Source organism: Squalius cephalus (assembly GCF_949319135.1).
Source record: "Squalius cephalus genome assembly, chromosome: 2".
Classification (NCBI taxonomy): domain Eukaryota; kingdom Metazoa; phylum Chordata; class Actinopteri; order Cypriniformes; family Leuciscidae; genus Squalius; species Squalius cephalus.
The window spans coordinates 50,392,929-50,409,241 of record NC_137123.1 but is presented as its reverse complement, the minus strand read 5'-3'; the positions used below and the strand labels follow the sequence as shown (position 1 = coordinate 50,409,241).

The window sequence follows — 16,313 nt, the reverse complement described above, 5'->3', positions numbered from 1 at the left end:
GAGACATAATCAATAATACATTATTAAAGAGCGCAGTTAAAATGTAAAAAAAAAAAAAAAAAAAATCAGTGACACTGAAAGGCAAAAACAATAATTAGATCTTATCAAAAATTGCATTTTATTCCACTTTATTGAACCTTATAAATATAGGTAATGACAAAGACAATGCTGACAAAAGGTATCAAAGGTACCACTGAAATAAAATAAAGTAATGCAAACAGTCCATATAAAGGATAAGTATTTGCATTAGTATTTAGCTTTGCAAAGCCCCTGTACTGCGCGTATTCCTTGCACATTATTTCGCAAGTGAACTAAAGAGGCCCGTGTGCGCTTATGGCGTACGCTACTGCGCATGTCTTTGACTGCGCGCAGGCCTGGCTTTAAATGTTTTCATTCTGTTCGCAACCGATATCGCTCTCTTGTCGCCGCCGATCGAAGGTAAAAGAAAAAGAAAAGAGGTACGAAGTCTAAACTCCGAATGTATATAGCGTTTCGAGCTCGAACTTAACTTGCACTTTGAAAGTGTGCTGATTTTGCGGTGATCAGGACTCAGGAGGAGCTTCCGTTCCGCCTCGCGTGCCATTAGGCCCGCTGACCCACATTCGCGAGACCGCTTGAGGAAGTGCGCGTATGAAATTCAGCATTGCATTTTTACACTACATTATTATTAAACCGTGATTATTCATCGCAGCGATGCATTGTGATCCCGGGACCGAAGGAGCTTAGATCTGACCAGGCACCTGTGTGGATGTGCGAGTGTGTTTTTCGGTAGGTAAGTACCAAATATACTTATGTTGTTGATAAAGGCGATAGTTCCGTGGTGCATACACTGTTGTGCAGGAAAACCCAGACATAGTATAAGATTTAATTTTTAAAAGCAGCACTATGTCTTAAAGTGTATATATCACTGTTTATACACTGACGTGCCATTTTATTTTTCAACGTGCACTCATGGTTTTCTCACAACGTCAGTGTCCTTGTTATGAAGGTTTGAGTGTTGTAAATGAATGATTGGCATGTTTACAGTAACTGCTTTTGCTGTTGCAATTTACATGTAATTATTGGGTTGAACTGGAATGATGAGCAGAATGTTAGAGGGTTGAGATGCATGACTGCATGCTTTAAATGCACTTCATTAGAGGCTTTTAAATTATGTAATAAACTCTGACTTTTGAATTAGCAAGTGAAAATGTACAAACAAGTAGGATTATATCCTCTCTGACATGTATTTATGTTGAGTAAGCAGTCATGTGACCTCCAGTGCCATGTCCATCAATTACCCTTTCACCTCTGAGTGACCAAACAGATTCACAGAAAGAAACAGTAGGCTATTAAACTAAACTGTTCATTTGTCATTCAGTTATCTTCTGTTTTGTGTGTCTGCTGCAGACTTTCACATTGGCAGGCCCTTTTCTTCAATGTCTTCCCAATGTGTCAGGGTGTTTTTAATCCCAGACTGATCCATGAGACGGCGTTATCATGAGTTCCAGAGACAGGTAAAGCAGGAAAATTATTCACTTACGTACCCTACCTTTCAAAAGTTTGGACTTTTGAAAGACCTTTGAAAGAAGTCTCTACTCACCAAGGCTGTATTTATGTGCTCTGCACAGTGAAAACAGTAATACAAACCCAAACTTTTGAACAGTAGCGTACTTCTTCAAAAATAATTCTGACTCTTTAATATAGTACAACAGAAAATATGTTTGGATTTTTATTTGTATAAATTCATGTATGCATATGTTGGCATCCTGCTTATTAAAATGTAGTAATTTAACACGTATTATTCACACTTGAATTTTCAGTGTCCCACGTTCTGCGCTTACGTTTTAAAGAAAGTACAGTATGTGTGGCTTGACTTTAATTTGTATTCTTGAGTCCGTCCTCAAATTAAGTCTATTTTTAGTCTATTCTCTCTATTTTATAAAATAGACATCTGTGGAGTGCAGTGGTGTTCTGAAATTATTTTATAGTATTTTTACATTAAATATGTAATCTATCTATCTATCTATCTAGTTTTAAGCATTTTCCACATCTATTCCAAAATAAAATCTAAAAGCACTAACAATTTAAAAAATGTTTTATTTGTGAACAAATGTTCTTTTTAATAGTAAACTTGTTTTCGGATTATCAGTCATCAAGCTCGGTAAACACCGGTTACAGACACGAAAATGTACCTTTAATTCCACCAAGCTGATTGCTCACTAAAAAAAAACCCCACAGTCAACATGTTTTCAGGCAATTTCAATTTTGAAAGCGGTGATATCTGAGTGGCTCAGTTGTTTACTTTTTAACTAGTCTTCATGCAGACCGATTTGTGAACACGCACGAAAACAAGAGGTTGTTTTTATCACGAGAACCAATCATATACAATCATATCACGATGGAAGCATTGTCAAAACTCACTAGGCTCAGGGGAGGCACGAGAGACTCGGACTCCTGCTGTAACTTAACCTGCTTTGTGTTTTTATTTTTGTAATATGGATTATTTTCTCATCCAATTTAAGGAGGCATTGTCTCCCTTGCCTCCTTGGAGGAAACGTCCCTGATAGACATGTAATTGATTTACAAAAAAATAATAATTGTTTTCTATCAGACAGAATAAATGTGTTTATTTTCCCTGTTTTAGGGATGATGGTAGTGTTTTTGATGGGCTGATGGATGATGATGAGAAAGATAAGGCGAAACGGTGAGTTTAATTGCAGATTTTGTTCTTATAACATGAAATATTATCATAATAGAAATGGGTATATACATCATGTACATCAAATAGTTCTCCTGTTGATGGACTACTAATAAGCACTACTAAGTTGTTAACAACCACTTTCTTAACCAACACAACGTAGGTGTCGTTTTAAATCTTAGAAGCGTGGCTTTACAGTGAATATAGGGAATATGACCTTCACTAAACAAGTGCTTTTATTTTCACAGTGAAAAATAATCTGTAAAATCATAGTAGCCTACATAACAGATAGACTTGTCATATATCTTTGAAAAGGTCCCAACTAGCAGAATACAAGAAGCATATTTGTTTCAGTTAGAGGCCAAACTATACCAAGTATTTGTATGAAAAATCGCCACCGACGCACGTGTAAACACATGATGCTTTTGCGCCATGTTTTGGTTTGTAACTTAGTGAAATATTAGTAATCCATAGTAGATTGCATATCTTTATAGCAGGGGGTTTCGAACGAGACCGAACACAACATAAGACAATGCGTAGATCACGAAGTGACATGACTTGTTTCTTTGCTAAAGCTATAGGACTTCCGGGATCCGACCAGGATCTCATTACTTGTTACTTATTCTATGTACTTTTATTGTGGTGTTACATAAGTAAATAGGTCTTATGTTCAGTAAAATCACTTGTTTGGAGGGTTTTTGGGACTTTTGGTTAATTATGTTTAGAAATAAATGGTTAGCCTACTTAATCCATTGCATGGCTTGAAGACATTAATACGTTTAGAATACGTAACTACGGTGTGCTCCCTTCATTCTTCCTCGTGTGTCTGCTGCACGTTTTGTGCATGAGCCGCAGGCACCTCAAAACCACGCACTCTAATGACGACCTTGCTTAATCGATTGTCGATTAATTATCATCCCTAGTCTGAAGTGAAACATTTTTTCCTGGGTTGGGTTCTTAACCATTTTGCAGCCTTGTCTTATGCTTTGTTGCTTTATTATCTTTTTTATATCTCTACTGTCACAGAGTTTCGAGAAATAAGTCAGAGAAGAAAAGGCGAGACCAGTTCAATGTCCTCATTAAAGAACTCGGCACCATGTTGCCTGGAATCACACGCAAGATGGACAAATCTACAATATTGCAGAAAAGCATAGACTACCTGTGCAAGCAAAAAGGTGAGGCAAAAAAATTATAATTCAAGTTCTAGACAGAACAACAGGGGGATTTGTTGTATGCAGTGCTGTGGAATAATTACAGATCTGCGTTATTGTTTTGCCATGCACAATACAGATGTATGTGTGATTGGGTAAAGTGTTCAACTGCTGCAAAAAACAACAACTAGAAAATAGACAAATACATAATGTCATGTGATATACATGTGGAATGCTTTAATCATCACATTTCATAATTTATCACAGCTATAATTGTAATCTTCATTAATAATTATGCAATTCTCTACTACCATACTATTCATGCATTTTCTGAATAATGTGTGTTGTGAGCTTTATGCAAATGTTCTGTATGCATGATGGAATACTTTGGTGACCTACCAAAATGCCAAAAGGGTGCAGCATAAAACAGATCATACTACACAGAATCCCATAATGCTGTATGCTTAACCTTCCATTCTACTGTAGATTCACAGTTAAATCACCACTGATTTTTAACAGCTTCCACACTTAAGTTGTGATAACTGGACTTTACTCGTGAATAAAATATGCAGTGTAACGAGGTCCTGTGACAACAAAGCTGCATACTACTGTAGTGTTTTCTGCACCACTGCTCAATCTACTGTGCAAAAACAAAGGATTATATTCAATGCAAATTTGACAAAAAGCCATACTGTAGGAAGCGCTGTACTTTTTATTATTATTATTTAGTACATAATATTTAGTTCGCTAAAGCTATTTTGCTATACTAGTATTCCACTCAGAACTGTAATAACAAACACTGTAATACACTACCTTTAAAAATGTTGGGGTCAATTAATGTTTTTTTTTTGTTTGTTTTTTTTTAAAGAAATTAACACTTTTATTCAGCAAGGGTGCATTAAATTGATCAATTTAATGCATTTAATACATTTATAATTTTACAAAAGATTTTTATTTCAAATATGCTGTTCTTTTGAAACAAAGCATCCTGAAAGAAACTGTGTTTCCACAAAAATTGTTTTCAACATAATTTTTTTTAAGCAGCAAATCAGCATATTAGATTGATTTCTGAAGGATTGTTTAACTGAAAAATTGAGTAATGGCTGCTGAAAATGTATCTTTGCCATCACATCTTTGCCATTGTAATAATATTTAGCTATATTACTGTTTTACTGTATTTTTCAGTGATAAAATGCAACCTTGGTGAGAAGAAATTTCATTAAAAAACATTTAAAAAAATATTTCAGACCCAAAACTTTTTAAAGGTTGCGTAGTCTCTAATCAACTTAGATGTACAGATCCCTAGGAAAACTAGTTACAAGGAAGTGTTTGTGTTCACATACAGAAAATGCTGCACAATCTGAGTCGAGTGAGATCAAGCAGGATTGGAAACCCCCATTTCTTTGTAATGAGGAGTTTACACAGCTGATGCTAGAGGTGAGACCCCGCTTTGGGCAAAATGTTTGTGTTTCGTCCTGTTGTGAAAGATGGTTCCACTAATAGAATATGAGTGCATCCTCATTGATGTTTAATGTTTATAATTTTTCATACATCTCTTCTAGATTAAATTTGTAGTTTAGGATTGGAGCTGTCTTAAGTAGTGTGTTTTTTTTTTTTTTTAAGGCGCTGGATGGATTTTTCCTTGTGATGCTGACAGACGGCAACATAATTTACGCCTCGGAAAGCGTAACCTCTCTGCTTGAGCATCTACCTGTAAGTGAGAGAGTATGTGTGTGTTTAGTTGTGTGAAGTCTAGTTGTGTGAAGTCTATTTAAATATTGTCCTGGAATTGTTAGATTTTTGTATCAGTCATATGTTCATATATAGTCGTATTTGTTTCAGTCGGACCTGGTGGGTCAGAACCTTTTGAACTTTCTTCCAATGGGGGAGCATGAAGAAGTGTATAAAGCGCTGGCCTCACACCCAGACATTGAGAAACTCAACTCTGATTACCACAAGTGTGAGTGTCCAACCTCAATCACTTCCAGATATCTGTTCTGCTGTGGTATTTTATCAAAAAAACTGTGCAAATGTTTGCTGCCTCTACCTATTTTCACTGTAACTCAGTGATCTCAATTTAGATTGTCATGCACCTAAAGTGTTTTTTGGTTTGTTTGTTTTTCTTAGCCAAGAACCAGATGGAGTTTTGTTGTCACATCCTCAGAGGATCTGTGGATCCCACGAAACCACCTGTATATGAATATGTCAAGTTTATTGGCAACTTTAAGTCACTTGCCAACAGTGAGTGTTTGTTTTTCCTCTTGATCTAGACTCACTGAATACGAAACCATATGTTAACTGCATGCATTACTGCCCTCAACACATGCTTGTACTGACAATTTCCCTTAACACAAATCTCCACTTTATTCCTCTTCCTGTCTTTATTCTCAGTGCCTAATGCAACCCGGAATGGCCTTGAGGGGGTTTTGCAGCGTTCTTTGCAGCCAGCCTTCGATGATCCAGTCTGTTTTATTGCTACTGTGAGGCTCGCCAAACCCCAATTCATCAAAGTAAGCAGATAATCAATCAGAAAATCCAGAGAATAAGTAGATCTGAAAGCAGATAACCATAGTCATTCATCATAATAAGGTATTACTTAATATTAGTATTAACACACTAATATTGACACAATTGATTGTGTACAGGAGATGTGCATGGTGGAGGAGCCCTATGAGGAATTCACATCTCGACACAGTCTGGAGTGGAAATTCCTCCTATTAGATCACAGGTTTTCACACTTACTCACAATATCACTTTCTCCTTGTTTGTAACTCATTGTCCAGTTTTTTTCTTCAATGAGGTGTGTGTGTGTCCTTGTGTTACAGAGCACCACCTATCATTGGCTATATGCCATTTGAGGTGTTGGGAACGTCAGGCTATGACTACTATCATGTAGACGACCTGCATTCGCTGGCCAAATGCCATGAGCATTGTGAGTATAACATGCACAAAAATACATTTGAGACTTTCATTAGGTACCATATTCTTCATGTCTTTCTCTTTATTTGTCTGCTTGCAGTAATGCAGTTTGGAAAAGGGAAATCGTGCTATTATCGCTTTTTAACTAAAGGGCAGCAATGGATTTGGCTCCAGACTAACTACTACATCACTTATCACCAGTGGAATTCACGACCAGAGTTCATTGTGTGCACGCACACTGTTGTGAGGTACGCAGAGGCACATAAATGTCTACACCATCCAACCAGATACCCACATACCCCTTTTCCACCAGAATTGTTTGCGTTCTGGAGCCAGAGCCTGTTCCCAGCCAGGCAAACCTCAGCCTGTTTCAAACCAGCCATGTGCTTCCACAGACTTGAGGAGCGGACGGTGACGTAATGCAGATATGTGTTCACCTGACTATAACCAGTCTAAAATCAAACATTGTGCATTAAGGTGTTTATGCAGGCATTTTGGCACTTCTGTTTTGCTGTTCACAGTACCGGGAGTGATTCTAGCATACCGGCAGCTCGCATAAACTCCCGGTACTCTTGTGTCCTTTTTGGTGATATATTGAAACTGAAACCGTTGAGTCATTCGCACTCTCGCACGTACAGTTTTATATATTTAGATAAAAAGAGCTATGTTGTGCAATATTATTACACTGCTTAATGAGACTGCCATAGACAGCGACAGCATTTCTCCGCTACTCAGCTCTGTTCAAGATCAGCAAGTTTTTGGGGCTGGAGTTGAACCTCTTTTCTTTTTCTACACTCTTTTCTGCAGTTCTGCTCTTATTTTCAGTTCTTTTTGTCTATAGTTATGCCGAGGTGCGAGCGGAGCGGAGAAGAGAGATGGGTATAGAGGAGTCTCCCCCTGAGCTGACTAGAGACAAGGTGAGATGCTTGAGACAGAAACCTCTCTGAAATAGTCCACTAATGTGGTATAATGGACATGCTGTTAAATGGCTTATCTTAGGCAGATTGTGATTAAGTATTTTCCACAACATTAATGAAAATGGCCAGGTCATTAATCATTTTGAGGTTATCGCATTGGCGGTTAACTGTGGCTGCTTCTTGAATGATTAACATTCATGTGCGTCTCACTTGCAATAAATTATATTATAAAAATAAATCTTTATTATATACCTTATTTTTCAAAAGTTTAAATTAATTAAATTGAAGTATTATTAATTTATCAGCAAGCATGCATTAAATTGATCTAAAGTGAAGTCAGTTATTTGTTCTTTTGAACATTGTATTCATCAAAGAAGCACAAATGTTTTCAACATTGTTGATAATAATAAAAGTTTCTTGAGCATCAAATCAGCATATTAGGATGATTTCTGGGAGATCATGTGACTGAAGACTGGAATAATGGCTGCTGAAAATTCAGCCTGGTCATCACAGGAGTATTTTTTGTAGCATTTTGAACTAAGTATATACAAACAAAAAACAGTCATTTTAAATTAATAATATTTCATAGTATTACTGTTTTATCTGTATTTTGATCAAATGAATGCCACCTGGGTGAGCATAAGAGACTTTTCAAACACATAAATATATAAGTATTTATATTTTAGTCTTTATTTTCCTCTTTCTCTCTGCATCGGTCTCAGATTTCTGGCTGTGAATCGCAGTTGAACACCTCCAGTCTGAAGGAGGTGCTGGAGCGTTTCAGTAACAGCCGCACACCCTCCACCTCCTCAAGGAGCTCCCGCAAGTCCTCGCACACTGCAGTCTCTGACAACACCTGCACCTGTAAGCATTAAAACTAAGGCTTGGCATTAACTTTTTTTGCTCACTAACCACTGTGTCTAGTGGTTTTCCAAAATTATTAGCCATTTGGCATTTTCATTGGCCACAATTTTGTAGTTGGGAAATTACATTTTATATGATTAAAGTGGACTGTGGCATGCTAAAATGTCATTGAGCTAGATTTACAACCATTTTAAATGTAAATGACCACTGTACACACACCTCCTTCACTCTACAGATCCCCTTTATCAAAGAATCCCATAGACTTACATTGGCTGTGATACTAATGCTGTCCTATTGAGGGGGGCACAGGATAAGAAATCTTTGTCCACTCTTTTGCTCTCGTTTCCATCAGTTAAAATTATAAATAAATGCGTACTCCAAGCGCTCCACAAAGTAATGTTTGTTTATAGCCTATTCAATATTGATCTGGTGAATGCACGTTTAAACAGTTTATTATACACCTTAGTAATCACTGTTCTAAACTAATGCGCTGCTACATTGTTGCACACACACTCAAGCATACAGACAGTAACTTGCAGATACAGATCCATACTCGCACAGAAACTTATTGTCAATGCTGTCCTGTGATTTACAGTATCAATAAAATAGATGAGAAACAAAAGTTATAGCATTTCTTTCTGTTTTTAAAGTAATGAAAACCCACAGCTTCACTGTTAGTAGAGAAAAGCTGCGCAGACAGGTAGGATTGATTCACACACGCAGTCGCTCTCTCACTAATGCATTCAAATAAATGTAATCTCACTGTGCTACTTTAACTGAATCTGATTTAGGACAAGCAGAAATCTGTAAGAAATATAACAAACCATAGACATTTATCTGATGAAAATGAGCTGTTATGTCAGAGCAATATCGTTCTGACATATGCCGCAGCTGTGCTTCAGGTGATGCGAGTTCAAGTCCCGGTTCAAGGTTCAGGCTTCTCAAGCCCACATTAAAGTTTGTTCACAAATTTTAGCCTCTAGTTATTTCAGATGCCTTTTGAGAAGACTACAATTGAAATGTATTTAAAATTCAACCCGTTAAAGTGGCCAGTGGGCGTAACTGTTACACGTCACTGCTGAAATCCACCCGCGTTTGGTGTTAAGTCAGTCAAGCCCTGATTAAAACCAAAAGTGTGCTGTTCTATTGGGTTTTCCTGATTTTGTGCTGGTTTGAAAGCGCTCGTATCTGTTTGATTTCCTCAGCAACTCCCTCCAAGCTACAGACTGATGTGAGCACTCCACCCCAGCCCGCTGTTGATATGACACCCCAACGTCGTTCCTCTTTCAGCACACAGGTGAGACTTGCCTCTTCATCAGCATCAAATTATTTAATTATCTTACAAAACACTTCTAACTTAACCTTAATTACTCACCAGCTATGAGCATATCTAATTTGTTTTGACAGTCCATGAGTTCTCAGAACACCAATCAAACTGGATCTTCGGTCCAAATCAGCCAACATCAACCACAACAACCTCAACCACAGCAGCAGGTTCAACCTAATGCCCTGGTGAGAATTGTTTTTTGTTCAGCAGTTTCAGCTCAATGCCCTGCTGAGAATTTTAGAAAGAGATCAGATAAGCCACAATTAAGCCCTTTGACACTTACGTACAATCACACCAGTGAGATTAGAACGTTCAGTGCATCACGTGATCAACTGCTAAATTCAGATGTGTTTTCGCGCTTTTTGGACGTGCTCAGCATTTGTCACTTATCACAATTATTCAGTGTTTTCAACCACATAATGTTTATTTTAGGTTTCAGACATTTAAGTGCACATAATTTCTTGAAAAAAAAAACATTAAAGGTTTGTGAAATACACACTCATGTCTATTGAAACGGCAATAATAATCCTTTCAATTATAATTTGATGGCTTGATTTATTCATATCAGATACACATTGTGTAGATAACTATATACATTTTTTTTGAAAAATCATTTTCAAAAAATGTCTAAAGACACATCTTTTTTTGTCAGTACCTGACCAATTAATACTAGCACTTACCTTTCCTATTCTATACTATGTTTTTTTCTTATAAAAAAAATAAAAAAAATTGCTGTGTACTGTGCTAGACTAACTGAGACTTGTTACAGCACTTGTATACTGTTGCCCTCTTGTTGGTCTGATTGCTTCCATTGTTCTCCTCCTAAATGATTAAATGTAATGTCACCTGTGTAATCTAACATGGCGGCGCCCATCACGCATTATAAATCAACTAACATGATCATCATAACGTTTTTTTTTTTTTTTTTAAACGACAAAACACATTCACATATTTGAGAATCGGAATATCAGATAGTTCATGATATAGTTAACAAGTTAAGTTATATACAAGTGAATATTTTGAATAAAAAAGGAAAAACGAAATTAAAGCAATACATTTGTCACACAGCGCTATTGTGGCTGGCGGTGTGTCACGTGACAAGCATGATGCATCGTCATGGAAAGAATAAGGTGATGCGTTCTAAAATAACAGTCGCCTTAAACTCATGGTGGGGGCTCAGCTAGAATATTTTTTTCTTAATTTTCTTTCTTTTTTTCAATGACACCATAATATTTATCTTTCTGTGCTTTCTGAATGTAGTTCTCTGCGCAGTTGAATGCAATGCAGCACCTAAAGGATCAACTGGAGCAGAGGACACGCATGATAGAGGCCAACATTCAGAAACAGCAGGAGGAACTGAGACAGATTCATGAGCAGCTGCAGAGAGTGCAGGGTCCGGGCACTCAGGTACACACGCATAATTGTGTGAATGTTCGTATTGACCGTTTTGTTGTCATGGTAACAGAAGCATGTGATTCAAATGGTGTCTTTCAGATGATATTGCAGCAGTCAGGTGGTGGACTCAGCGTACAGTTGCCTCAAGTTGGAGGGGCACAGACTAACATTTTAGGTGTTGGGTCACAGACTGGGGTCATAGCTATACAGGGGCAAAATGTGACGAGTACAGCACACAGTGGGACTGTTCCACAGCAACAAGCACTTCCACAGCAACAGGCTCCTCGTTCCCTTCAGCAGAATCTACAGGGTTCTTCTGTTACACAGGTGAGTTTGTCTTTTTTCAGTTAGTGGTGTAAATGATTTGAATATGATTCTTTATTAAAAGATTCAATGGATGATGATAATCTGAATTTTGGTCACAATTCAATGTTTCAGATTCGGTCAATTCATATATTTTTAATATATATTATATATGTACACTACCATATAAAAGTTTAGGGTCTGTAATATTGTTTTGTGTGTGTTTTTGAAGTAAGTCACATAAAGTCACCAAAGCTGCATTTATTTTATTAAAAAATAATAAAAGTCGTAAATGTTGTGAAATATTTTTACAATTTAAAAGAACTGTTTTCTGTTTCAATCTGTCACATGATCCTTCAGAAATCGAGCTAATATGATGATTTGATGCTCAAGAAACATCTTATCAAAGTTAAAAATAGTTCTGCTGCTTAATATTAGGATTCTTTTTTTTTTTTTTTTTTTTACTGTCACTTTTGATCAAATTAATGCATCTTTGATAAAACAAAACAAATCTTACTGACCCCCAACTTTTGAATGGTAGTTTACATATACACACTCACACACACACACTCACACACACATATATATATATAAATAACATGATTAATTATGATTTAACGCAGCTTTATAAATTTAAGGTATATATCGCCAATCACAACTCTGTTGCAATTAGTTATTAAAAAAGATTAATTTACAGTTGTTAACACTCCTACATTGACTGTATAGACAGTATCTTTAGCTGTGTATTACCTAGAAGTTTTTAAAAAGCCCATTAACAATGACATAATGTCTCGTCTTCCACTTCATGTGGTGACATCATCTAAATAGATGACTTAATTTTTCTGTCTCTCATTCTTTTTCTCAGCGTGGTCCTGTATATAATACCATGATGATCAGCCAGCCTGCCAATGCCAATGTTGTGCAGATACCCAGCAATCTTGCTTCAAAAATCAATCAGGGCAATGCAATAAACCGGTACAGTACATGTCTTTTTTCTCCTCTCTCTTTTACAGGACACTTTATAAAATATATGCTTATTATTATCATTATTAATAATACAACTAATATTAATTATTTCTTTCTTTACCTGACCCTGTCACTCTCAGGTTTCCTTCTGGGCAGCAGTTGGTCACCAAGATTGTGACAGCTCCAATGGCGTGTAATGCTGTCATGGTACCCACAACAATGTTTATGGGTCAGGTGGTGACGGCTTACAGCCCGTTTCCACAGCAACAAGGTCAGACACAGACCATAGCACTGCAGACTCAGTCAGCTGCGCCTGCAGAACAACAGGCTCAATCTACCACATTACAAACAAGTCAACAGCAGGGGGCGACGCAGCAGCCAACAAAACAGCAGCAACCATTTTTACAGGTAACAAAGCATGCACATAGTTTCATTTTGAATCTTTTCAGAACTTGATTCAGTGATTCAGCATATATATATATATATATATATATATATATATATATATATATATATATATATATATATATATATATATATATATATATATATAAAAATAACTGTTTTCTATTTTAATATACTTTGAAATGTAATTTATTCCTGTGATCAAAGCTGAATTTTCAGCATCATTACTCCAGTCTTCAGTCTCACATGATCCTTTAGAAATCATTATAATTTGCTGATTTGATGCTCAAAAAACATTCATTATTATTATCAATGTTGAAAACAGTTGTGTACATTTTTTTTTTTTTTTTTTTTTTTAGGATTCTTTGAGTAGAAAGTTGAAAAGAACAGCATTTATTTGAAGTAGGATCTTTTTTAACATTATAAATGTCTTTACTGTAACTTTTGATAAATTTATTTCATCCTTGATGAATAAAAGTATTGATTTCTTTTATTTCTTTCCCCCAAAAAATGTAATAAAAATTCTTACTGACCCCAAACTTTTCAACAGTAGTGTTTAATGTTATAAAAGCTTTCTATTTCAGATAAATGCTGTCTTTTGAACTTTCTATTCATCAAAGAATCCTGAAATAAAGTAAATAAATAACTGTTTTCAACATTGATAATAATGAGAAATGTTTCTTGAGCATCAAATCATCATATTACTGTAAAATGATTTCTGAATAATCATGTGACTGAAGACTGGAGTAATGATGATGAAAATTCAGCTTTGATCACAGGAGTAAAATACACTTTACTACATATTCGCATAGAAAAGAGCTGCTTTAAATTGTAATAATATTTCACATTTTGGTAGTTTTAATCAAGTAGATGCAGCCTTGGTTGGCAGAAGAGACTTTTAAAAACATCTTACCGTTCCAAAACCTTTGATTGGTTGTGTGTGTGTGTTTTTATATATATATAATATTATAGAGAACCACTGATCTGAATAAGCGGTTCATATAGAAACCATGTAAAACCACTTCCATCCATTTTTTGTTTTGGTTTATTTCAGTCACATGTGAAACATTTCATTTGACTTTAATTTTTAAATAAAAGTGTTTGACGCATATCTAATTTTCTTCTGTGTATTTGTCAGAACACACGCCTTCTCCATGGCAACCAGTCTACACAACTGATCCTGCAGGCTTTCCCTATTCAGCAGCAAGGCACATTTACTCCATCACAGCAGCAGCAGCAGCAGCAACTGAAACCACACACTCAAAAACAGCAGAAAACAACCCCTTCTCACCAGACTGACAGCACTAGTGCCCAGTCTCAGTAACATGGATAAACACAATGGCCAATCAGATGGAGGAGCCTGCTCGCATCATCTCTTCTGGATGTTTATTGGTGCTGAACTCATTTGAAAGCTCTATGACAAAACGGCCTTTCCTGGCAGCGTCTGAAATGCTTTTCAGACAAGGAACTCCCTCAACGTGGCAGCTGTGAGGAACACAACACCACCAGATGGATGCTGTGGCAACCATGCAGAATGTCTCACCAGACCAACAGGTGGTTGCCAAACTCATTATTTATTTCAACAACAGAAAGTATAGGATTGCTAGCCTTTGCATCGCCAAACAGCAAACCTCGTTCTCAGGCTTTCATTGTAAACAGCCCAAAGAACTGTGTCTATCTGTACAGTCTCTGTACCATACAGTGTAAATACACAACCGTAAAGAAACAAAGCAAGATATTGAATATTTTATATGCTGCATGAAGTGTAAACTTTCATTTGTACTTCCAGTTTTGTTTTTTAAAGTATTACTTTAATTTTAACGTTTTTATATTATGCATATAGTGATGCTTCCTACTTTTAACCCTTCCCTTACAGTAGTCTCCTCACGTGTAGTTAGGGTTCATAATAGATTGTCCTTGAGGTTTTTTAGAGGCGCTAGAATTGTTTTAGATTTTTTTATCTAAAACAATAGATAAAAAAAAATAGGGGGGGGGGGGATTATTATACCCCATGTCTCTGACTTACAAAAAAAGCCCAGTTTCAGTTTATTTCTAATTATCAAAGACATTTGATGCAGAAGAATCAAATTTGACAGTTTTTAAGTGCCAAATTGTATTTAGTTTGTTTAAAAAAAAAAAAAAAAACCTACTTCCAGTTTTTGAATGTTAATTGGCTTTTTAGCTGAGTCATAGTAGTCCACTAAAAAGTTTTTGTGCACCTTTTCCCCGCTACATATAGCACTTATTGTGTTTATGCACACTAAAATAGTCCATCCTTCTAGTAATTGTGACCTAATGGTTTAGTTTTTGTGTGCATGGATGGTACTTGTATTTTTCAGAGAATAACACGCCATAAATAAGCTTTCAAATCCTCTTTCATAAATGTTCTCCCTTATGGATTTGGGAACTATACAAGAAGCCACATCCAAGGCAGAGCATTTCTAAATGTGTTATTGAGGACGGTCCGGAATACTGTGGACCCATTCCCATTTTCAGGAAAATAATTATATTGTCCTCTTCCTCGTTTTATTTCCAAAGTTGTAATTTAAACCGAAGCAGGGTTATCGTGCAGCTGTAGAGTCTTAAAGTTAAGTGATCTTCCTTTTAACTGCTTGAATGTTTGTGTCTGTGTGTGTGTGTGTGAGTGAGAGAGAGAGAGAGAGAATTTAAAGTGCAGGCTATTATATCAATAACAGTTTGTGACTCTTCCAGTATCGCTGTGTGGGTTGCTACAGTGTGTATTAACCCCAGCGATGACCAATCAGTTCTTGCGTTGCAGTATCTCAGTATTCTAGATGTTTCCCCATTTTAGCTATATACCTCAGAAATGGATTTATATAAGAAGTATTCAAAGCAATTTTATTTTCATATGGCTAAAGACATTCGTGTTAAACAGTATTGCTGTGTATAGACCGGTAACACTGTTAGACAACTAGTTAGAGCTGAAAGGTATATGGAAACTGAACAGATTGTGATATTGTTGACTTCTGGAATTCCAAAAGTGGAGATACCCCTAAAGTAGATGTCCACTTTCCTCTAATTTGTCCTATTTTCTTTCATAGTTGTGTTGTGCACTGAAACCCCCAAGTGTGTTTGTTGTTACTGTTGGAAACGATGTTTCATTGTGTATACAATCATAAATTACCCCCAAAAAAGCTACTGACAGGTTGAAAAGATAATTGAATAGGACTTTAGATGCCATTCCTGGATATTTCAACCGTCTGTATCCAAAATTAACTTATTTTTTACAGTTTGTATTCCTGTATGCAACCAAAAGAATGTGTGCTTCCAGAATATGATGGTTATTGGTTGTAGCCCCTGAAATTTGATTAATGCTTCTGATTTCTGAGTAGAAAATCAGTGAGTTGAGTGAATGATAAAATAAT

At 36.3% G+C, this 16,313-nt stretch overlaps 1 protein-coding gene across 4 annotated transcripts; it reads left to right on the top strand.

Annotated features, from left to right (window-relative positions):
- Positions 1–290: 290 nt before the first annotated feature.
- Positions 291–16,116, top strand: clockb (clock circadian regulator b). 4 transcript variants are annotated; one of them, XM_079864179.1, is made up of 21 exons: positions 291–768; positions 1,390–1,496; positions 2,627–2,686; positions 3,707–3,855; positions 5,177–5,268; positions 5,455–5,544; positions 5,674–5,791; positions 5,959–6,072; positions 6,223–6,341; positions 6,477–6,559; positions 6,657–6,763; positions 6,851–6,998; positions 7,592–7,667; positions 8,390–8,531; positions 9,737–9,828; positions 9,939–10,043; positions 11,131–11,265; positions 11,353–11,580; positions 12,422–12,531; positions 12,663–12,930; positions 14,066–16,116. In XM_079864179.1, the coding sequence occupies exons 2-21, from the start codon at positions 1,480–1,482 to the stop codon at positions 14,249–14,251; spliced, it is 2,439 nt and encodes an 812-aa protein (XP_079720305.1). In that variant the 5' UTR covers positions 291–768; positions 1,390–1,479; the 3' UTR covers positions 14,252–16,116. The 4 variants fall into 4 exon arrangements, with proteins under 4 accessions (XP_079720305.1, XP_079720306.1, XP_079720303.1 ...); XM_079864180.1 differs by having other exon boundaries at positions 291–772; XM_079864177.1 differs by having other exon boundaries at positions 326–772; positions 11,119–11,265.
- The last annotated feature ends 197 nt before the right edge of the window (positions 16,117–16,313 follow it).

What these genes read in the sequence shown, in the direction of transcription:
- clockb (XM_079864177.1), top strand. An exon ending in GGCCAAATGCCATGAGCATT is followed by an intron (nt 6,764 to 6,850) that starts GTGAGTATAACA and finishes GTCTGCTTGCAG; the next exon opens with TAATGCAGTTTGGAAAAGGG. An exon ending in CAGGGCAATGCAATAAACCG is followed by an intron (nt 12,532 to 12,662) that starts GTACAGTACATG and finishes TGTCACTCTCAG; the next exon opens with GTTTCCTTCTGGGCAGCAGT.